The sequence below is a fragment of the Bombina bombina genome, chromosome 11 (genome assembly GCF_027579735.1).
Source record: "Bombina bombina isolate aBomBom1 chromosome 11, aBomBom1.pri, whole genome shotgun sequence".
Lineage (NCBI taxonomy): Eukaryota > Metazoa > Chordata > Amphibia > Anura > Bombinatoridae > Bombina > Bombina bombina.
The window spans coordinates 135,632,709-135,657,708 of NC_069509.1; the positions used below are offsets into that span (position 1 = coordinate 135,632,709).

A 25,000-nucleotide genomic window follows, 5' to 3' on the forward strand; every position below is an offset into this window, starting at 1 on the left:
AGGCGATTACCTTTCCAACAGTGGGTCTTGGGGGTCTGTAGCTGCTTAGATGCCTGAGATACAGGCTTCTAAGCAGCATGCCCCCTCCTCCTATACTTAACATTGTTAAGTATAAATAAAGTTGCGCGGTGACGTCATCACTTAATTGTGCGTGACGTCACCGCGCATCACGTGAAGCAAGAAACAATATGGGCATGCGATTTTACCATCTTGGGCAACTGTATTCAATTGAATTATTGTTTAAAGCAAATTAAGTGTTATGTTGATGCAAATTTACACCTAACCACACTACAAACGTTCTCTGTCTGCATTTGTATGTTGGCACGGGTTCTTCCGCAGAAAACCACACAACAACAAATTGCAGATAAATGCAGCATAAAAGTGTACAGTTTCATATATTTTACTTATAAAAAAATGTTACAAAGATATTGAAATATATATATATATATATAATGGATTTCATTTTACAATTCTTCCCTATACCAATTTGAGTATATGAGTCGCTTTTTGTGATGTACCTTAAAAGGACAGGAAACCCGAAAATGTTCCTTTCATGATTTGGATAAAACATACAATTTCAAACAACTTTCCAATTTACTTCTATTATCAAATATACTTCAGTCTCTTGTTATCTTTTGTTGAAGTAAGAGTATTGCACTACTGGCAGCTAGTTGAACACATCTAGTTAGCCAATTGCAAGAGACAAATGTGTGCAGGCACCAATCAGCAGCTAGCTCCCACTAGTGTAGGATATGTGTGTATTATTTTTCAACAAGGGATACCAAGAGAACAAAGTACATTTAAACATAGAAGTGAATTTAAAAGTGCCTTAAAATTATATACTCTATCTGAATCATGCAAGTCTTATTTGACTTTCCTATCCCTTTAATAGGTCACTACAGAGATGTTTTCCAGTCAGTTTTTTTTCATAGATATGCCCCATCATTTTCAAGTGATTTAGCATATAGGTAACATGTCCCTTCAATGTGCTTCCAAGGCTTCCAATTACTTATCTTACCAGCTGCAGGCAATTAAAGGGATAGTCTAGTCAAAATTAAACTTTCGTCTTATGGGCTCCTAAGAAAGAGAGACCGCACAGAAAGGACAGTTTTATAGCCATAGAGCATACTATACAATAATGGGACAAGCTTACACACAAATTTCCCTTACTTAATAGAAAATCCAAGCTAACACCTCTAATTATTTTAGGATCACCAATGGAGGAAGCCATCGGAAAAAAATGGTCAAACAAAGGCCTATACAGACTAGCAGACGTGTTAGTACATAATAAACCTATATCTGAACATTACATTAACCTAGATGATGAATTAGGGTATCAGTGGTTCCACTATTCGCAATTACTATCGAGAATAAGAGAGGTAATGAGAGACACCATGTTCGAGGGAATCTACTTAACCAAGAATAATATAAAAAGTACAATCTCCAAGCTTTACTCAATGTTCAATGCCTCTAGCAAAGTTGACAAAGCAGCCTTTATGATAAAATAGGAAATTCTCAGTGAATGCGGCCCTAAAGGAAAACTACCTGAAGGTAGCTTATATATACCCAAGGTTTCATAATACTCCAGATGCAGAAAGCAATTGTTGATACAGGGGTTGTGGGGAGATAGGCACATATCTTCATATGTTGTGGAGTCGACATAAAATTAGGGGAATTAGGAGAATATGGGAGGAAAACTCTAGATTCCTAGGTAAACTTCTCTCAAAAGACATAACTCTTAAAAGGGACAGTCTAGGCCAAAATAAACTTTCATGATTCAGATAGTGCATGTAATTTTAAACAATTTTCCAATTTACTTTTTTCACCAATTTTGCTTTGTTCTCTTGGTATTCTTAGTTGAAAGCTTAACCTAGGAGGTTCATATGCTAATTTCTTAGACCTTGAAGGCCACATCTTTTCAGATTGCATTTTAACAGTTTTTCACCACTAGAGGGTGTTAGTTCACGTATTTCATATAGATAACACTGTGCTCGTGAAGTTATCTGGGAGCAGGCACTGACTGGCTAGACTGCAAGTCTGTCAAAAGAACTGAAATAAAGGGGCAGTTTGCAGAGGTTTAGATACAAGATAATCACAGAGGTTAAAAGTATATTAATATAACTGTGTTGGATATTCAAAACTGGGGAATGGGTAATAAAGGGATTATCTATTTTTTAAAACAATAAAAATTCTGGTGTAGACTGTCCCTTTAAGCCTGAACAAGTCCTTCTACACTTCCCGAATGAAGAAATCCTTGTACACCATCACAAATTAGTGGAAATGATCTATACTATAACTAGATTGGATATTGCTAAAAATTGGAAATCAGAGCCCCCTCCCTTCGCATATATTTTACGTAAGTTAGAATACCACTACCATAGAACAGCAATCACAGCAAAGATATTAAATAAAGAAACCAGAAGTGAACAGAGAGAGGGAGGGTCTGGAACATTTGATTGAGGTGCCTCATGGTTGGCAAACTTAGAGGGGTATGAAGTATGAACTTTGTTTGTTTAGTCTATTATTATATGTCTGGATTAATGGAATTTTTCAAAATCAAGCCACATACTATGTATAACTGTGCAATGTTATGTTATATTTATTTTTTTGTGTTTGTTTTTGTTCATTACTGTATTCTCAAAAATAAACTTTCCTGATTCAGATAGAGCATTCAATTTTAAGCAACTTTCTAATTTACTCCTATTATCAAATGTCTTCATTCTCTTTGTATCTTTATTTAAAAAATAAATCATTTAAGCTTAGGAGCCGGCCCATTTTTTGTTCAGTACCTGGGTAGTACTTGCTGATTGGTGGCTACATTTAGACACCAATCAGCAAGTGCTACCCAGGTGCTGAACCAAAAATGGGGCGGCTCCTAAGCTTACATTTTTGCTTTTTCATACAAAGATATCAAAAGAACAAAGAAAATTTATACTAGGAGTAAATTAGAAAGTCACTTAAAATTGCATGCTCTGCATACCCCTGCCTGAGCAGGGAAGGGAGGGATTGAATATAAGACACTCACGATTTTATATGTGAATGAATATATATATCTGATTGATTGCCAAACGTTTAAAAATCTTAGAAAAGATTGGACAACTCAGTACATCTATTTGTGTGTTGTTTCCCAACTGGGTCATTCTCATTTAGAACGTAGGGGAACAAATATCTGAAGTGTTATACTCACTAAAATAAGATAAAATTACAATTCTGTTTTTATAACCACTTGTACAGAGTACTAACACTTAGAGTATATTCCGTAATCTAGACCTATGACTATATTGCTCAGCTGCTTTTCTTAGAAACAGAACCCTCCCTTTATAAGAGGTTGTATAGGTACATCTGAAATAAGCCTGGTTACTGAGTAATTTTGACACAATACTTTATTCAACTTGATTGTCTATAAAGGGAATTGCTTCCTCCTCATAAACACCAAAATTATATTTAAATCTCATTGGGAAGGAAGAGAAGTTCACATAGCCTTCTGAAATAAGATTTAAACTGTTTAATTGCTCTGTTTTAACTGCAGAATTAAAATAATTAGTGCCCCCTTTGTTTAAAGGGAGAGAGAAGAAGAGGGGGAAAGGGAGGGACAAAACTACACTCAGGGAATTTAGGAGATCTCTAATCAACTTAACTACCGACATTTGCCTCTATATCAATAAGTTGGACGCCGTCTGTATATCTTTAAAGGATACCTCTGCCTCTACCTTCGTGGCTGGACCTCCTGCACAACCACTAAAACACTCCCTTGTGGGTTTTTTTGTTTTTTTTTTTTCTCCTTCACTGAATTGTCACAAAGACCACACACCCCCTCACTGGATGCACGAGGCTTTAGCCTCCTTCATAAAATTCACTCTCTTTCACCACAATAAATTGAACTAGCACACGTACACAGCGATTATCACTGTTCTTCTTTTTTATTTTTATTATTATTATTTTTTTTATTTTTTTTCTCTCTCGGCACATGGATAAATTTTTACGCACTGCACCTAAAAATCACTCTCCAGCCATGGCGGCTAGACAAAGAGATAGGAAATTAAAGAACACTCAAGAGTCTGCTATAGATATACAGCCAACTTTGGTAAATATATCAGCAACTCAGGAAGTAACTAATATTCAAAGTCTGGTCACCAGCATCTCTGATGCCCTCTCTCCTAAATTTGACGCTATCAGAACTGAAATTAAACAAGATATCCTTTCACTAACGCAGGAAATACGGCAGTTCTCTAATAGACTGCAAGAGGCTGAGCAAAGGGTCTCTGACTTGGAAGATCTTGCAATATCACATACCTCTAAATTAGAAGATGCAAACACTAACATACAAAAAATTCAAAATAGGTTAGAAGACCTTGAAAATCGCTCCAGAAGAAATAATATAAGAATTATAGGTCTCCCAGAGGAGCAGCAATATATAAATCTTGCATCATTTATATCAGAAACACTACCAAAAGTTCTTAAGATACCATCCACACACCCACCTATTATTGTGGAGAGAGCACACAGACTTGGCCCCCCACGTATAGAAAACAAAGGCAGAACACGACCTAGACCTGTGATAGCAAGGCTGCTAAACTATCAGGATAAACTTACTCTATTCCATCGTAGGCAGCAGCCTGTTATCATAGGAGAGGCCACAATTCTCATGTTTCAGGATTTCTCAGCCGATACAGCAGCAAAAAGAAGGGAGCTTGCTCCTATCTGTTCTAAGTTCATACAAAAAGGATATCAATCAACTATAATCTATCCTTATAAGCTTAAGGTCACAGTGAAGGGGACAACACACTTTTTTGATGAACCCCATATGGCTGAACAATTTTTTAACACATTAGACTTGTCAACTCAGGAATAGAGTGTTTGAACCTTATAGTGTAAAGTAAACACAGAGTAAATAAAAAAAAAAAAAATGCAGGTCTTTAAGTTAGGGAAGGCACGTGTCCTCTGGTTGACACGAGCCGAGGGTCTTGATCCTTCCCCTGTATGGAAACCCACTTCCCCTTTTTTTTTTGTTTTGTTTTGTTTTTTTTTGTTTTTCTTTTCTTCTTTTTTCTTTTCTAAAAGAATCTAATGGGAGATAAATGTAAAATAGTATCCTGGAATGTAGGTGGTATATTCAAAAAGCGCAAACTGATATAGGCTTCATCCAGAAAACCCATTTAACTGCAGAAGAATCTTTAAAATTAAAATCATCCTGGGTTAAAGAAGTATATTTTGCACCTAGTGTCAAGAGAAAGAGGGGAGTAGCAATATTGATAGGAAAAAAAATTGGGTCTGAAGTTCTGCATTTCGAGGCCGATCCGGGGGGGAGATATGTCCTCTTGAAGATAAAGATTGCACAGAGAATATTTACGCTATGCAACACTTATGGCCCCAATGTCTTCAGTCCAGAATTCTGGAATGCTTTACAAGCTAAACTTCTATCATACTCGGAGGGCTATCTTATCATTGGTGGCGATTTCAACATGGCACCAAATTGTCCAATAGATAGGTTAAGAAGGAATGCTAAACAACTAAAACATAAGAAAGATAATCTGGAACATAAGATGTTTAAAAAAATCACACAGAACTTAGCACTACGGGATGTATGGAGATTCCAGAACCCCTCTGTTCAAAATTTTACCTGCTTGTCTAAGGTACACAAAACTCTTTCTAGAATCGATATATTTTTGATCGATGAACGTCTTTTCTCAGTAGGGGTTAAATCTGAAATAATGCCAATTTTACTTTCTGACCACGCACCTATCTCTCTTGAGTTGCAACCTTTACGTCTAAGCTCTGTGTCTCCTCGTTTCTTCTTTCCTTACTATCTATCGTCTGATTTAAAATTTAAAAAATGGCTTGTAGATAAATACAAGGAATATGTACAGTTTAACGTAGACTATTTGAATCGCCCTGAGATATTTTGGGAGACTGCGAAAGCAGTGATGAGAGGGGAAATGATTGCATATAGTGCGGGTATGCGTAAGAAGTTTAGGCTAAGAGAAAAGGAATCATGTCATTTTTTGATCAACTCCTATAACCAATATCTGCTTGATAAGACCCCCCTTAACTGGGCAAAGTATGTTAGAGCAAAAAACGAAAGGGATACGTTTGTACTGCTCCAAGAGACTCAAAGAGAGTTAAAAATTCAGTCCAAAATGTACAGATTTGGCAACAAATCCGGCAGAATGTTAGCCAAATTGGTCAAAAATTAGAAAAAGCAGTCAACTATAGGCACACTTCAATATAAAGGGAAGCATCTTGTAAATACAGATGAGATCCTGGATGCATTCTATGAGTACTACCAGGATCTCTATAAGACTAAAGTAAGCGATGCACAAAAATTAGTGGATTTCTGGAGCGAAATTACATATCCCATATTGCCATCAGAAATGTCTGAAAGTCTTAACACTCCGATCTCTATGGAAGAGATTGAGAAAACAATATCTAAGCTATCGCTAAATAAAGCAGCAGGCCCAGATGGGCTTCCCAGTGAATTTTACAAGGTTTTGTCTAATGAAGTTGCCCCGCACCTTTGTACCCTCTTTAATAGTTTTTATATTGATAGCAAATCAATCCCGCCCTCTTTCTCTTCTTCCTATACCACCCTGATACTTAAAAGTGGAAAGGACCCTACTTGCAAGGAATCTTATAGACCAATAGCTCTTCTGAATTCCGACTACAAAATTCTAACTGCAATATTGGCATCTAGAGTTCAAGGAGTCCTCCCAAAAATTATTCACAGTGATCAGTCAGGATTCTTAAACAACCGGAACTCTGCTGCTAAAATCAGGGAAGTCCTGGTTGTGACCGAATACTTTGAAGCTTTGTCTAAGTCGGAGGAGGGGGGAGAGGGTGCATCTGATCTTGCTATTATATCAATTGATGCCGAAAAGGCTTTCGATTCAATTTTCTATGATCACATAAATACCTCACTAAGACACTTTGGTATTGGAGGTAAATTGCATGACTTCGTAGGAAATTTATATAGCCAACCCTCCACGAGACTTATAGTGAACAACAATATTTCCCTCCCCATTTTATTGGGCAGAGGGACACGTCAAGGATGCCCTCTCTCCCCACTCCTCTTTGACATTGCTATTGAACCCCTGGCAATTAAATTAAAGACACTGCCTAGAGGGTATAAGGGTGCGTAATTTTGAAATACGAATTGGGCTGTACGCGGATGATTTGCTTTTATATATGGCAAATACTAAACTGAATATGCCAAAACTCTTTCAAATATTGGATCAATTCAGATCTTTCTCAGGATACAAAACAAATATGACAAAATCTGAAATATTTTGGCTTAAGAAAAATAAAAATTCTGTATTAAACACCCCCTTTCGACAAGTTACGAATTCCTTCAAGTATTTAGGGATTCATATTCCGGTTAAAACTTCTGAGTTGTACAATCTCAATATTCCTCCAGTAGTGAAACTAATCAAGGAAAAACTCAAAGCCTGGCAAAATCTACCACTATCTCTCTCAGGTCGGATTGCATTATTTAAAATGGCTCTCCTTCCGAAACTGCTCTATATTCTCCAAAACACACCAATAATCCTTCTTGGAAAAGATATTCGTACAATTAATAGCGCACTTATACAGTTCCTTTGGCAGAAGAAAAGATCTAAGATATCCTTTATGAAACTCTCAGTGCCAAGAGAGTGCGGAGGGCTTGCATTACCTGACATAAGACTATATAATCTCTGCTTTCTTACCGAGTAGTAATGGATTGGATTACATCCAATAACTATGTCTTAAACAATGAACTTGAGACGAATATCTGCAGCCCTTATCACTTAGTTGCACTGATCTATTCAGAGCCAAAGGAAATCCCAATAGAAATTAAAAGACTCAAAACAATTCTTAACCCATTAAAGGCATGGCATAAAATAATGGGCCTTCTTTCAATTACTAGTAGAGCTTCTTCCTACTTACCTGTATCAGGAAATCCTAAATTCCAAGCAGGGATACACTCTGCTGTCTTCAAAAGATGGCATAATGCCGGATTAAATAAGGTATATCAAATAATAGACAAAGAAAGGGGATATATCAAAACATTTCAGGAATTAAAAATGGAATTTAGCTTGTCCAATAAAGACTTCTACGCATACCTGCAACTAAGACATTTTGCTATGGAGCTGATCAGAGAAGTAGGTTGGAATTGGGGACTGGGAAAAATAGAGGATTGGCTTGTACTTGTTAGAAACGGTCATCACTCTATTGCTCCATGCTATCATTCCTTGGGCATGAATAAAGGAGCACCGGTTCTCACAAAACTGGTATTATGCTGGAACGAAATGATTCCCCAAGCTAATATTGATGCTAAAACTATCCAACTATCACTCAGAAAAATCTCTCAAGTTACACTTTCTGCTACTTGGCGAGAGGCTCATGTTAAATTTCTTCACGGGGCATATTTCACCCCTGAGAGAGGCTTTAGATGTGCTAATCTGGGATTTAATAAATGTCTTAAATGCTCACTTCATGCAGCCGATTTCTTACACATGGTATGGCACTGTCCCAAAATAAAAAATCTGTGGATTAAGGTAGAATATTGGCTTAAGAATGTGTTGAAAATAACCCCTCTTTCTCTGACGCTGTTTCAGATAATACTGTGCCTAAAGCAAGAGCCTGGTAAACAAAACAATGAAAAAATAGTAATCTCCACCATTCTTGCTACCCGGTATTTAATATGTAAAAAATGGAAAAGCCGAGCAATTCCAAGTATTTCTGAAATAAAGAATTGCTTGAAAAAGCAATGTATGCTTGAGCAAAGAGACACGAATATAGATAATGAACTTGAGATCAAAAACTTCTTTGACAAATGGGCAGCTTATTTAAAGATATTTTCTCCCACAGAAATAAATTATATTATTTTTCCTTTTCAAAATTCAGAATTAGTCTTGTTAGGAAATTGGTAGTAATAAGTTCTTTTTTTTTTTTTTTTCTCTCCATGCAGGGGGAGGGGATAGGGGGGGAGAAGGGTAAGTGCAGGTAGGGGAGAAGAAGGAAAAAAAACAAAAACAAAAAAAAACCCAAAGCATTACTAGAGATAAACGTCTACGCAGTATTATTACTTTATATTCTTTGAATTATAATTTTATCTATGAATGTTAAAATTGAGTTAACATAGCATTATGTAAGTTTAAACAGAATTGTTAGATGTTATTATGCCACAATTTTTTTTGCTTTCTTTTTTTTTTCTTTTCATGACAACAAATGTATTACATTGTCTTTGAATTATGTTTTGGTCTATAAATAAAATAATAAAAAAAAAAAAATTGCATGCTCTGACTCATGAAATTTTAATTTTGACTAGACTAATTCTTTAAATGTCTGGTAAATTTTTCTTTATGTTTTTTTTTACATATTAAAAATAGATGGTTTTGTGCATTGTTCTTGAAAACGTATACATTCAAATGGGCTGAGTCAGAAAGAACATCAAACCTGCTTATCTTAGTCTCTACATGCAAAAAAAACACAATACTTAAGTACTGAAATTTTCCATTATGGGTGTTGGTTTCAATGAATAAAAACAGTTTTTCAACTGCAAGAGTAACTTAAAAGTGAAGGTGAAGTTCGCTATATCGGATTATTTATTGCATTATACAGGCCAGCCTAAATGAATGGCACTTTCATTCATCAATTTTTTTAAATTTAATTCTAAAGTCTGTTTTCGCCGTTTTTTACTTAGTCTATTTCAAGCTGTTAATTCAACCCGTTCATTTTTATTATTTTTTTACTTGCTGGTCACGTTTTTCCAGCAGCCAATTGAAATTCTGGCCGTTAGGCTGCCGTCATTAGACGTCATCCCTCTGTTTGACGATCTGCGCATGCGTTCCGATTCTTTTCTCTCCCTTGGAAGACAAGAGCGCTCCCGTTTCGCGCATGCCTATTGCAATTGTAGTTTCCCAGCAATACGTAGGCTTCTTTCTCCAAACAGCAACAATATAGGAGGCTAAATTAGAAAGTTGCTTAAAATTGCATGCTCTATCTGAATCACAAAAGAAAAAAAAATGTGAGTTCAGTGTCCCTTTAAATAAAGATAGCAACGGGAAAAAAGAAAAATTGACAAAAGGAGTAAATTAGAAAGTTGCTTAAAATTGCCTGAATTATCTGAATCATGAAAGAAATCATTTGGATTTAGTGTCCCTTTAACATAGGCCTTGACAAATTCCATAAGCCAGGAAGCCTTACATTTTTAACATTAGCTCAGAAATGTTATTTCTCTACATAGTTCTAGAAAAAAAAATGTGTCTGGCTCCTAAATAAATTGTGTACCTGTGTACAAAGATAGATATAAATTAATTTAAACTATACCTAAATCATAACAGTGAAAGAAACTGTACATTTGCAATTTCAGTGAGATCTACCAAAAATGGGAAGAATTTGCACAGAATATAACTGAACAATGCACCTGCCCATTCTAACATATCTTCTATACTCTCCGCAGCACCAGGTACCAAACGGTTCCTGTCTGTATCTTCAAGACGCAGGATAAACGATCCGCCATGCTTCTTAGCAAACAGGTAGTTGTATAGTGCCGTCCGTAAGCCTCCTAGATGAAGGAAGCCTAAAAAAAAAAAAAAAAGTAATAAGTTATTCCACTTTCCAGTGAAGTTAAAGGGGCAGGCTAGTCAAAAAACATAATTTATGTAAGAACTTACCTGATTAATTTCTTTCATGGTGGCGAGAGTCCACAATTTATTACATATGGGATATACATTCCTACCAGGAGGAGGCAAAGTTTCCCAAACCTCAAAGCCTATAAATACCCCACCCACCTCACTCATATAATGTATAGCCAAGAAGTGAGGTGAAAAAAAGGAGTAAGAAAAAGCCATAAAAAAATGAACAGGAAAAGAGATATGCTCTGTTAAAAACAACCCATAATAGGGAAAGAACCTCATGGACTTTTGCCAGCATAAGAGAGAAAAAGAGAGAGAGAGAAAAAGAGAGAGAGAGAAAAAGAGAGAGAGAGAAAAAGAGAGAGAGAGAAAAAGAGAGAGAGAGAAAAAGAGAGAGAGAGAAAAAGAGAGAGAGAGAAAAAGAGAGAGAGAGAAAAAGGAGAAAAAGAGAGAGAGAGAAAAAGGAGAAAAAGAGAGAGAGAGAAAAAGGAGAAAAAGAGAGAGAGAGAAAAAGGAGAAAAAGAGAGAGAGAGAAAAAGGAGAAAAAGAGAGAGAGAGAAAAAGAGAGAGAGAGAAAAAGAGAGAGAGAGAAAAAGAGAGAGAGAGAAAAAGAGAGAGAGAGAAAAAGAGAAAAAAAGAGAGAGAGAAAAAAAGAGAGAGAGAGAAAAAAAAAGAGAGAGAGAAAAAAAGAAGAGAGAGAAAAAAAGAGAGAGAGAAAAAAAGAGAGAAAAAAAAGAGAGAAAAAGAGAAAAAAAAAAGAGAGAGAGAAAAAAAGAGAGAGAGAAAAAAAGAGAGAGAAAAAAAAGAGAGAAAAAAAGAGAGAAAAAGAGAAAAAAAAGAGAGAAAAAAAGAGAGAGAGAAAAAAAGAGAGAGAGAAAAAAAGAGAGAGAAAAAAAAGAGAGAGAGAAAAAAAAGAGAGAGAGAAAAAAAAGAGAGAGAGAAAAAAAAAAGAGAGAGAAAAAAAAGAGAGAGAGAAAAAAAAGAGAGAGAGAAAAAAAGAGAGAGAGAAAAAAAGAGAGAGAGAAAAAAAAGAGAGAGAAAAAAAAAGAAAAAAAGAGAAAAAAAGAGAGAAAGAGAGAGAAAGAGAGAGAAAGAGAGAAAGAGAGAAAGAGAGAAAGAGAGAAAGAGAAAAAGAGAAAAAGAGAAAGAGAAAGAGAGAAAGAGAAAAAGAGAAAGAGAGAGAGAGAGAGAGAGAGCGCTTTAGGACTAGTATGGGATATAATACCAAAGATGTGAAGACCACGAGTAACAAAATAAAAAGGGAGGGATAAAATATAAACAGCTTTTTTCGCTGAAAATAAGATCCAAAATAAAGTTTTTTAATAACTAAAAAAACCTGGAGAAAAAGAAAATTCTTTATAGGCAACAAAATCAACGAGTGACCACTGCCTGAAGAACCTTTCTACCAAAAGCTGCTTCTGAAGAGGCAAAAACATCAAAATAATAACATTTGGTAAAAGTATGCAAAGAAGACCAAGTGACTGCTTTGCAGATTTGATCAACTGAAGCCTCATTCTTGAAAGCCCAAGACGTGGCAACTGATCTTGTAGAATAAGCTGTAATTCTCTGAGGCGGAGACTGACCCGCTTCCAAATAAGCTTTGTGAATCAAAAGTTTTAACCAAGAGGCTAAAGAAATAGCAGAAGCTTTCTGACCCTTCCTTGAACCAGTAAAAATGACAGACAAACTAGAAGTCTTTCTGAAATCTTTAGTGGCAGCGACATAATATTTCAAAACTCTAACAACATCCAAAGAATGTAAAGATCTTTCTGCATCATTTTTATGATTAGGACACAAAGAGGGAACAACAATTTCCATTTTAATGTTGTTATAATTAACAACCTTTGGCAAACATTTTAAAGTAGTCCGCAAAACTGCTTTATCTTGATGAAAAATCAAGTAAGGTGTTTCACAAGAAAGGGCGGATAATACTGAAACTCTTTTAGAAGAAGAGATAGCTAAACGAAACAGAACCTTCCAAGAAAGTAGTTTTATGTCTAAGGAATGCATAAACTCAAAATGAGAAGCCTGTAAAGACTGTAATACTAGATTGAGACTCCATGGAGGAGAAATAGATTTAATTACAGGTTTTATTCTAGACAAGGCCTGAACAAAACAATGAATATCTGGAAGATGAGCAATCTTCCAGTAAAACATAAAATAAAAAGAAGAAATCTGTCCTTTCAAAGTACTGGCAGATAAGTCTTTGTCTAAACCTAAATCTTGAAGAAATTGAAGAATTCTAGGAATTCTAAATGTATGCCAAGAAAAAGTATGAGTGGAACACCAGGAAATATAAGTTTTCCAAACCTTATAATAAATTTTCCTGGAAACAGGTTTTCTTGCTTGTATCATAGTATTAATTACAGAAAAACCTCTGTGACTGAGAACTAGGCGTTAAATCTCCACGCCATTAAGTTCAGAGATTTTATGTCTGGATAAAAGAAGGGACCTTGATACAGAAGGTCTGGTCTTAGAGGAAGATGCCATGGCGGGTAGCTGGACATCCGAACTAGATCTGCATACCAGATCCTGAAAGGCCATGCAGGAGCTATCAGAAGTGCAGATGATTGTTCCATCTTGATTTTTGAAATCACTCTGGGTAGTAGAACTAGAGGAGGAAATATATGGAATGACCAAGGGACTGCTAGAGCATCCGTCATTACTGCCTGAGGACCTCTTGACTGTGCAAGGTATCTGGGAAGTTTCTTTTTTCAGATGAGAGGCCATGAGATCTATTTGTGGAAGACCCCAGATCTAAACAATTTGTAAGAATACATCCTGATGGAGAGACCATTCCCCCGGTGTAATGACTGGTGGCTGAGATAATCTGCCTCCCAGTTGTCCACACCTGGGATGTGAATCGCAGTGATGAGACAGGAATTGGTCTCTGCTCAAGAAAGTATCTGAGATACTTCTTTCATGGGTAGGTAACTTTGAGTTCCCCCTTGATGATTGACATATGCTACTGATGTGATATTGTCTGTTTGAAAACAAAGGAAAGGTTCATTCTTCAGAAGAGGCCAAGCTTGAAGAGCTTTGAAAAGAGCACAGAGTTCTAAGATATTGATTGGAATCTTTGTTTCCTGAATATTCCAAACTCCATGTGCAGTCAGGGACCCCCATACTGCTCCCCAACCTGCAAGACTTGCATCTGTTGTAATCACAGACCAGGTAGGGCAAACAAAGGAGGCCCCCTGAAGAAATTGCTGGTCTAGCCACCATGTTAGAGAAAAATGAGTTTTGGGATCTAAGAATATCTAAGAAAAGTTGTGATATTCGAGTATAATCCTTGCACCATTTGCGCAGCATGCAAAGTTCAAGAGGCCTCATATGAAAACTAGCAAAGGCGATCGTGTCCGATGCTGCAATCATTAGGCCTAACACCTCCATGCACATAGCCACTGAAGGGTATGATAGAGACTAAAGGTTCAGACAAGCTGAAATCAATTTAATTTTTCTCTTTTCTATTAGAGAAAAAGTCATGGACACTGAGTCTATTTGAAATCCCAAATAAGTGACCATTGTCTAAGGAATCAAGAAACTCTTTTGAAAACTGATCCTCCAACCATAATTTTGAAGAGACAGCAATAGTTAAGTTGTGTGAGATTCTGCTAAATGAAAAGATTGAGCTAGAACCAAGATATCGTCCAAATAAGGAAATACCGCAATACCCTGCTCTCTGATTACAGATAGAAGGGCACCAAGAACCTTTGAAAAAATTATTGGTGCTGTTGCTAGGCCAAACGGAAGAGCAACAAACTGAAAATGCTTTTCTAGAAAAGAGAATCTCAGAAATTGAAAATGGTCTGGATGAATAGGGATGTGAAGATAAGCATCATTTAAGTCAATTGTGGACATATAATGACCTTGCTGAACAAAAGGTAGAATAGTCCTTAGTTTCCATCTTGAAAGTTGGAATTCTTAAAAATTTGTTTAGCGTTTTAAAATCCAAGATTGGTCTGAAGGAATTCTCCTTCTTTGGTACAATGAATAGATTTGAGTAAAAACCCTTTCCTTGTTCCTGTAGAGGAGCTGGGACAATCACTCCCATCAATTCTAGATGTGAGACACATGTTAGAAAAGCCTGAGCTTTTAATGGATATTTTGGAACATGAGTTAAATAAAATTGTCCCCTTGGGGGGTTTGATTTTGAAACCAATTTGATATCCCCGAGAAATTATATTCTGAATCCAGGGATTTTGGACAGATTCTGACCAAATTTTCTGAAAAAGTTTTAATCTGCCGCTACCAGAAGAACTGGATTGGGGGCTGCATCTTCATGCTGTTTTTTGGACAGGATTAGGTTTCTTGATTTGTTTAGATTTATTCCAATTGGAATAAGGTCTCCAGTTAGAGCCAGGGGCTTTTGGAGAGGGGGACGGCTTCTGATCTTTGTTTCGAAAAGAACAAAAACGATTTGGAGCCTTGAATTTGCCCTTAGATCTATAATTTTGAAGCAAAAAAAAAAAAACTGACTTACCTCCAGTAATAGAAGAAATTATAGAATCTAATTGTGAACCAAATAGATTCTTACCCTGAAAAAAAAGAGATAGTAATCTCATTTTAGAAACCATATCAGCATTCCAAGTTTTAAGCCATAAAGCTCTTCTAGAAAGAATAGCTAAAGACATAGTTTTAACGTTAATTTTGACAATGTCAAATACTGCATCACATATAAAAAGATTTGCTTCTTGTAGTAAATGTATCACATTACAGAATTCAGCGTCTAAGAACATAACCAGTATGTAAATAAGCCCTTCTCAAAAAAGATTCATGTTTCCTATCAAGAGGATCTTTGAAAGTAGTACTATTTACTAATAGAATCGTAGTACGTTTAGCTAGAGAAGAAACAGCCCCATCTACCTTAGGGATAGTTTCCCATAGCTCCAAATTAGCAACAGGTAAAGGATACAATTTTTTAAACCTAGAAGGATTAAAAGAAGTACCGGGTTTAGACCATTCTTTAGAGATAATATTAGAGACTGCATTGGGAAAAGGAAATATCTCTGGAATAACAATGTTAGACTTAAAAAAAAGAATTTAACGTGTTACAAGGAATATCCTCAGAAGGTTTAACGTCTTCAATACCTAAAGTGACTAAAACTTATTTTAAAAGAGAACGAATGTGCTCAAGTTTAAATAAAAAAGAAGATTTATCTGGTTCTGTATCAGATGACGGAGCCTCAGTAACAGAGGAATCATCATCATGAGAAGATAAGTCCGTATTAGTCTGATCAGTACAGATTTTACTAGATGAAGGTAAAACATGGGCTGACCTCTTAGACTTATTTAAATGCGCAAATTAAGTCAGGGCCTTCTCAATTGAAGCAGCAATAAATGTCTTCATTGCTGGGGGTATGCCATCTACATCCATCTGTGAAATTGAAACAGAGGGAGCATTTAAAACCATAGGAGCATCAGTAGGTCGTGATAAAAACAATATAAATGAGTCAAATATATATTTGCGAGGTGGACACTAAGCGCCTATTGCTAAAGGGACCCTTGGCTCTAATAAATTGACCCCTAGCGGTCAGGAAAGTGGATAATCAGAGAGAAAATTATTAAAGCGCCAAAAGGACAAAGGCTGGGTCTAAGTAAAAATATATCATTTATTACAATAAATATAGGAAACATTTAAAATATATCTATAGACATAAAAAATATCCTGGATCCAAGATATAACAATAAGTAAAACAATAAGTAAAAACAGATGTATACAAAACTTGATTTGATCAGTACTTCGAATGGTTTGGAAATCTGATATGTGTGATCAAATGGTACAAGCTATGTATCTTAATGAGTGGCTGTCTAAATTAGTCGACAGTGCTAAGGAAGGTAAAATGAATGTTGTTTGATTGAGTGTGGGTGCTCTTTGGACAAATCGGTGTGAAAAAATAAAGTTGAAAAGATAGTGCAAACAAATGTTAACAAAGAACAGTGTAAACCAACGATATAAACACAACCAGCAATCGTTAAAATTGTGTAGTGTTAGTGTACAATTAAGGTGATTCAAGTGTTAGAACATGATGGCAAACTCCAAAAAGCCATATAAAAATATAAAAATATATAAAATATAAAAAATCCTGAAAAAAAGTGAACAGTCAAACAACAATGGAGAATGTCAGAATGGAAAAATTGAAAAAATGTACTTGTATGTCCCAAACAAATGTAGTGGTATTCCTCCCAGTGTTATTTCTCCCAAGTGTGAGGTGTAGATAGGACTCCTAAGTGATGACCCAATCGGTCAGTTCAGTGTTCTGCCATATTGATCCTTTCTGTCAAAGAAACAAGAACAATAATAGTGCAGACGTTTTACAAAATAGCTCCCTATCAGAGTATCACTTACCAGTCGACGCGTTTCGGTCAGGCATTGACCATTATCAAGACTCTTGATAAAGGTCAATGCCTGACCGAAACGCGTCGACTGGTAAGTGATACTCTGATAGGGAGCTATTTTGTAAAACGTCTGCACTATTATTGTTCTTGTTTCTTTGACAGAAAGGATCAATATGGCAGAACACTGAACTGACCGATTGGGTCATCACTTAGGAGTCCTATCTACACCTCACACTTGGGAGAAATAACACTGGGAGGAATACCACTACATTTGTTTGGGACATACAAGTACATTTTTTCAATTTTTCAATTTTTCCATTCTGACATTCTCCATTGTTGTTTGACTGTTCACTTTTTTTCAGGATTTTTTATATTTTTTATATTTTTATATTTTTATATTTTTATATATTTTTATATGGCTTTTTTGAGTTTGCCATCATGTTCTAACACTTGAATCACCTTAATTGTACACTAACACTACACAATTTTAACGATTGCTGGTTGTGTTTATATCGTTGGTTTACACTGTTCTTTGTTAACATTTGTTTGCACTATCTTTTCAACTTTATTTTTTCACACCGATTTGTCCAAAGAGCACCCACACTCAATCAAACAACATTCATTTTACCTTCCTTAGCACTGTCGACTAATTTAGACAGCCACTCATTAAGATACATAGCTTGTACCATTTGATCACACATATCAGATTTCCAAACCATTCGAAGTACTGATCAAATCAAGTTTTGTATACATCTGTTTTTACTTATTGTTTTACTTATTGTTATATCTTGGATCCAGGATATTTTTTATGTCTATAGATATATTTTAATTGTTTCCTATATTTATTGTAATAAATGATATATTTTTACTTAGACCCAGCCTTTGTCCTTTTGGCGCTTTAATAATTTTCTCTCTGATTATTCACATATATTTGCTAAAGATGGCACTTCAGAAGTTTTGCAAAAGATACACTTAGCTTTGGTAGAAAGGTGTTTAATAGACTCAGGTCCTATGGTGATTTCAGGGACAGAAGTAGGTTGTTCTATTATGGCAGAGAAAACAAAAAACATTTTTGAAAAAAAAGTAAAATTAATTACAATTTAGAAAAAAAAAACTTATTTGTTAAAAAAAAGACTGAGGATTGGAAAAGATCTGTGCTAAATAAATAAATGCCCCTATATAAACTGTGAGGCATCTGAGAGATGCAAAGAGCGGCTATTTAAAAACTACAAAAAAGTGTGAAAATCACGGCAAAAAAGTGTGCGAAAAAAAAAAGTCATAAGGGGTGGGTTTAAAAGAGACACTATGCAGCGGCGCGCTTGTCAATTTTAAATAAAAAACGGCTAAAGGTAAGAAATATATAGCGTATAGTAGCGTTTATATTATCCATCCTCAGAAATATATATCAATGTTACAAATGTCCCTAGGCTGCAAAATATAAATATAATTGTGTAAAAACCTTTAAATAAAAGTGCCCAAATTAGCTGTGAGTGCCTTTAGAAAAAAACAAATACTTACCTGAATTTTTGAGAGAGACACACTCGTCCACTAATGCAGACAGGCTAAACCAGTGCTGAAAACATATCAGCAGAGCTACAGATATAGGAGTATGTTGAACTATAAAGGGAGGCAAGAGATGAATCCCTGCGACCGATTTACAGATAGCCCAGAGAAGGTTTTAAACAGAGGTAGAACATGATAACCTTAGGCAAACTCCTCCCACATCCCTCTGACAAACACTGCACTCTGAGGGAAAAATGGACTTGAATATACACTGAAGCACATCATACTTTAACCACCTCCAAAGGAGGCAAAGTTTAAACTGAGATATGAGTGAGGTGGGTGGGGTATTTATAGGCTTTGAGGTTTGGGAAACTTTGCCTCCTCCTGAAAGGAATGTTTATCCCATATGTAACAAATCATGGACTCTCGCCATCTATATATGAAAGAAATAAACTTTCATGATTCAGATAGGGCATGCAATTTAAATGACTTTCCAATTTACTTTTATCATCAATTTTGCTTTATTCTCTTGGTATTCTTAGTTGAAGGCTAAACCTAGGTAGGCTCATATGCTAATTTCTTAGCCCTTGAAGGCAGCCTCTTATCTGAATGCATTTTGACAGTTTTGCACAACTAAAGGGCATTAGTTTATGTGTGCCATATAGATAACATTGAGCTCACACGCGTGGAGTTATCTAGGAGTCAGTACTGATTGGCTAAAATGCAAGTCTGTTAAAATAGCTGAAATAAGGGAGCAGTCTGCAGAGGTTTAGATACAAGGTAATCACAGAGGGAAAAGGTATATTAATATAACTATGTTGGTTATGAATAACTGGGGAATGGGTAAGGGATTATCTTTCTGGTGTAGACTGTCACTTTAAAGGGGCATTTATCTCAACACTTTTCTACTGTGCACATGAAAGATCAGCAATTGTAATATTTAGAAAGATATACAAATGAGCAGTGCCTCCATTTTTTATTTAAAAATCTATTTTTAGACACAGACTCAGTTATGCCAGAGCAATGCTGCTCCAGGCAGGTTTAGAGCATAGTAGGAACAAAAGTGTACAACCTTTAAAGCACATCAGAGTAAACTTAATCTTTCATGGTCCAGCACATGCAATTTTTAAAGACTTCTCAATTTATTTATTTTCAAATGTACTTTGTTCTGTTGTTATCCTTTGTTGAAATGCATAACTAGGTAACAATGGATTGCTGGGACCTATCTGGTGATTAGTGGCTAAACACATATGTTTCTTGTCATTGGCTCCCCAGTTGTTCTCAACTAGCTCCCAGTAACTCAGATTATGACAGACTTGCCAGATTGCAGGTGTTAAAGGGACAGGAAACCTCAAAGTTGTATTTCATGATTTGGATAGAACATACAATTTTAATCAACTTTCCATTTTACTTATATATGAAATTTGCTTCCTTATCTTGTTATCCTTTGCTGAAGGAACATTGGCAGCTAGCTGAACATATTTAGTTAGCCAATCACAAGAGACAAATATGTGTAGGCACCAATCAGCGGCTAGTACCCACTAGTGTAGGATATGTGTGTATTCTTTTTCAACAAGCAATATTAAAAGAACAAAGCACATTGGAAAATAGAAGAATTTAAGTGTCTTAAAATGACATGTTCTATCTGTCTACAAGTTTAATTGTGATTTTCCTGTCCCTTTAAACACACTGCCGGTATATATAGCGCTTATTTTGTAAGGTACTCATTGATTAGTGATTGATTTATTTTGTTCAGGAACTTCGAGAAAAGCAAAGAGACTGAGTTATTTAAAGGGACAGTCAACACTAGAATTTTTGTTGTTTAAAAATATAAATAATCCCTTTATTACCCATTCCCCAGTTTTGCACAACCAACACTTTTATATTAATACACTTTTTACCTCTGTGATTACCTTGTATCTAAGCATCTTCCGACAGCCCCCTGATCACATAACTTTGTATTTATTATCTATTGACTTGCATTCTAGCCAATCAGTGCAGTGTCTGCCACAAGCCACGGGCGTGATCACAATGTTATCTATATGCTGCACATGAACTAGCTCTCCCCTGTTGTGAAAAGCAAATAAAAAAAGCATGTGTTAAGAGGCGGCCTTCAAGAGGTAAGAAATTATCATATGAGCCTCCTAGGTTTAGCTTTCAACTAAGAATACCAAGAGAACAAAGCAAAATTGGTGATAAAAGTAAATTGTAAAGTTGTTTAACATTACATGCCCTATCTGAAACATGAACGGGTTTTTTTGGACTTGACTGTGCTTTTAAGTTTGGTATATTTTGTAGCCCCCTCTTGTGAAAACTATTTACATGAAGACACGGAATACTAATGGTTAATAGATCCATACCTGTTGGACTGGGGGCGAACCGAACCCGAACTTCCTTCTCTGACACCCCTGTACAGAATCCCCTCTTTGGAGCTAAAGCTAATTTCAGGACCGGGGAGAGCACCCTCATACAGACTAGATTAGGCCTCATATCCCCGGCCTAGAGTGCTTGTACTTGACAAGTTAAACTGGACTCACGTGCAGGAAGCAGCTATTTACCAATCAGATGAAAACCAACCAATAAACGCCCACCTTAGATCCCTAAACCCCGCCTCTTAAAGAAACAGTGGGGTCCAGAATAAATGGGAAATTGACGTTATAGATCAGATAATACAGAGTTAGATTTCCAGGTTGATTTATATTTAATGTAGGATATCGCTATCTTGGTACTTGCATACAAAATACATTAAGCATTTTTAACAACTCCAATCAGGCATGCGCCTTAAAACTCAATGGGTCTGGCAGTAAATGGGTTAATGTAGTGCAGTTTGACAGCTCCAGCGCTGACAGAGTAAAAAAAAAAAAACTACTTCCGGGAGCCACATGAGGGTCTTTCTACACCTCTCTTGCCTTCCTCTATGGTATCAAGTCCTCCATTGCTGGTCTGACTACAGTTGCCGACTGGGTCCAAAACGATTGGTTTACTGATTTTCCCGACAGCCCCCGCGCTGGAGACTTGTACACAATCATCATGGCGTCCCAGGACGGTGGGTACCGGGTCCCCCTAGATTAGCACACTGTGTTGGCCACGTCAGTGTGTCCTGTGTGATTTTGTTTAGCAGTTCGTGTTAATCAGCTGTCTGATCTCCCTGCTCACAACAGCTTTTATTATGATGTAGCCCCACTTACTTTATCTGCTAACTATATATAGTTCATATATTCTTTAACCATTTGTTTATTCTTTAATCTTCTTAATGACCTTATAGTGACACTTCTATTTCTTTTAGTGTTATTTGTAATGCCATATGTCACAGACAAACGCACACTTTCATTTAACTAGCATTTACAATTCTTTAAAGGTAAAGTACCCAATGCAGAAGTACCCCCAGGTGAGTAATAACCTGCACAGGGAGAGTAAATTTAAACTGAAACATAATTGGGCTGTATAGAGCATGGAATAAAAATAAAATAAAAAAAACTGTCTAATTATCTTCTATTATCAATGTTGCTTACTTCTTTTGGTATCCTTTGTTAAAGAGTAATCATAGGTGAATTCATGGGAGTGCACCTGTCTAGCTGGTAGCAGTGATTACAGCAAAGTCATACAATGTTGCATAGACTGCTAAAGACACATGCATAGCCTACCTAGGTTTACTCTTATTCAACAAAGCAAATTTGATAATAGAAGTAAATTGGAAGGGCGTTTATAATTGCATGCTCTATCTATAATAAACATTTCATTTTGATTTTACTATCCCTTTAAACATATATTTTAATTTGGGGGAAAAACTGATGATACAGTTGTTTAAATTAAACCCAACAGGAAATCCATGTTTTTGCACAGCTGATACCCAGGTATTATTTGTTTTCTGGCTGATCAAGAAAACTCAGCTCTATTGGTGGAGAGAGAAGATATTTCTACCTTACCTTTAGCACTTCGTCTGCCAGAGTAACTGGCAACATATGTTACGCAATACTTTGCAGCCTTCTTCTAGATACAAGGGGTTACAAGATATTTTTACAGCCTGACTTTTCCTATTAGTCTGCATCTTATTCACACATAGTATTGTACTTACTGTAGTGTTGTACTTTTTGTATTGTTATCACTAACCTTCCATGTAATAATCCCTTAACATTAAATGTAAATGTGCCTTCCACTCACCAGATCTCTACCCCCCCCCCATTAAACATTTTGACAGGACACCTGTCTCTCTATATTAGAAAGTGGGCAGAGGTCAGAACAGAGAAGATCTTTGTTGAGGCATACACATTTAATTTTTAGCTGTGTCCTATTTATATCTTTATAGTTTATTAAAGGGACTCAAAACTCTAATTTTTAGCTAGAGCTACGATTTTAAACAACTTTCCAATTTTTTTGTTATTAAATTTGCGTTGTTTGTTTTTGTATCCTTTGTTAAAGAAGCAGTAATGCACTATTAGGAGCTAGCTGGACATATCAAGTAAGCCAATGACAAGAGGCATATATATATATATATATATATGTGCCACCAATCAGACGCTAGCTCCCAGTAGTGCACTGCTACTCCTAAACCTACCAAAGTAAACTTTTCAACAAAGGATACCAAAAGAGCAAAGGAAATTGTGAAAGAAAAAAAATGTTTTCTTGTCCCTGTAACTGTGTGTATAGGTTGGAAACATTTCTGTAAGTATGAAAAAGGACAGACAATGTTTTCCAAGTTTTTAAACAAGAGGACTTATTTATTCATGGGCATACAATCATTTGCTTTGTAGTTGAGAATAAATTGAAAGTGAAACAAAAATATCACATTTCCTGCTAAATTTTAAATGTTGCATCTCCAGCTAAAAATGAAACATTTCCTAGTTTCTGTGTTTTCTTGGGATAACGTGGAAGAAATTGTAATATTTTTTTATTTTAATGTAACTATCTAGATACAATGTGCAAAATACAAATTCTCATTTCTGAAATTGCCTGAGACCCCTGTGATGTGCAGTATCTACATTAATAGATATTTGTATAATTTCGGCTTTTGTTTGTTAGTGAAAAAAAATGCTAAAACTGTCTGCAGTCTGCAGCATTTGGCGATTTTAAGCTCCGGATTTATTAGCGCAGAAGTGCTGCACTCAAAAATATCTGTATTTGCACGTTTACTCTAATGAATGTGGCATGGAATTCCACGGACAGTGGCCATTTTTGTCATTCGTCTTACTAACAAAAACTGAAATAATGTATTTATCTAGTGTCAAAAGCTTTAGCCATTTTGAGGAAGTAAAATTTGCCATTTTAATTAATTTGTCATTTATTGAATGGAGATTTATTTTTATTTTGTTTAATCTACAGCTGACTTTTCAGCTTTCAGAAAAGATATTTTGTTTCACAATGAATAAGGCATACTACTAGTTTATTTAATAAAATAAAAAATATATAATTTTTAGAGCAAAAATAAATGTTATCAAATTTTAAATATTAAACCGTTCCTGAACAAAGATTAATACAAATAATTTCATAATATTTCAGTACTTTAATGTATATTTTCATGAGTTATTTTGTAGGCTATATAGTTGTTGCTTTTTTTGCCATTTTACACAAGATTAATAGTTACAGTTTGGTAAAAGAAGTCATAGGTGATTTAAATCATCATAATTTGTCAGTTTGTTTTTTCTTACTGTAAACAAAATACTCCTGTTTGTAAGCTTAAACTGGCTTTATTTAAATATATATATATATATATATATATATATATATATATATATATATATATATAATATTAATTGGTTAAAAACAAACAAAAATGGTATAACTTGTAACCGTATACACTAAAAAATAAAACAGTGTATCAAAATAATGTGCAACAGTGAAACAATGTATCAACATTTTGATACATTGTTTCACGGTTGCCGATTATTTTGATGCACTGTTGTTTTATCATATATCAATTGGTTAAAGACTCAAGCACTCTCCTGAACTCACCTAGTGTTACTCTTACAAAGGATACCAAGAGAACGAAGCAAAATAGATATATGTTGGAAAGTTGTTAAAAATGAAACTTTCATGATTCAGATAGCGCATGCCATTTTAAACAACTCTCCAATTTATTTCTATTATCATATTTGCTTTGTTCTCTTGGTATCTCTTACTGGAGAGTACAACTTAACTAGGTAGGCTCATAAGAGCTCAGGAGTGTGCACGTGTCTTTAGTACCCTATGGTAGCAGTGTTTTGCAACATTTTATAACAAAGCTACAAATAATGTTGCAAAACACTGCTGCCATAAAATATTTAAAAAGCATGCACACTCCTGAGCTCTTAAGAGCCTATCTAGTTTTACTCTTCAGTAAAAGATACCAAGAGAATTAAGCGAATTTCATAGCAGAAGTTAATTAGAAAATTCTTTAAAATTGCATACTTAACTTTGACATTACTGTCCCTTTAATGTAAAAGCATTTAGCCTTATATAACCGCTTTGTATAGAATATTTATTGCTTTATTCTGATTCTCTCTAGCTCTTGCACCATGACAGAATGAAACCTGTCCTTAAATTCTGCTGACATATTTTCCCAGCTGCTG

At 35.5% G+C, this 25,000-nt stretch overlaps 2 protein-coding genes across 2 annotated transcripts in view; one reads left to right on the top strand and one right to left on the bottom strand.

Annotated features, from left to right (window-relative positions):
- The window catches only part of EARS2 (glutamyl-tRNA synthetase 2, mitochondrial), a 45,714-nt gene extending 24,706 nt beyond the window's left edge, over positions 1 to 21,008 (bottom strand). Inside the window, exons 1-2 of the mRNA XM_053694350.1 lie at positions 20,816 to 21,008; positions 10,403 to 10,558 (exon numbers count right to left, since the gene is read on the bottom strand). Of these exons, the coding sequence (XP_053550325.1) occupies positions 10,403 to 10,558; positions 20,816 to 20,945 (286 nt within the window). The 5' untranslated portion in view covers positions 20,946 to 21,008. The remainder of the gene's footprint in view (positions 1 to 10,402; positions 10,559 to 20,815) is intronic.
- A 373-nt stretch (positions 21,009 to 21,381) lies between these two features.
- Positions 21,382 to 25,000, top strand: part of UBFD1 (ubiquitin family domain containing 1) — a 33,728-nt gene continuing 30,109 nt past the window's right edge. Inside the window, exon 1 of the mRNA XM_053694624.1 lies at positions 21,382 to 21,501. Within this exon, the coding sequence (XP_053550599.1) occupies positions 21,486 to 21,501 (16 nt within the window). The 5' untranslated portion in view covers positions 21,382 to 21,485. The remainder of the gene's footprint in view (positions 21,502 to 25,000) is intronic.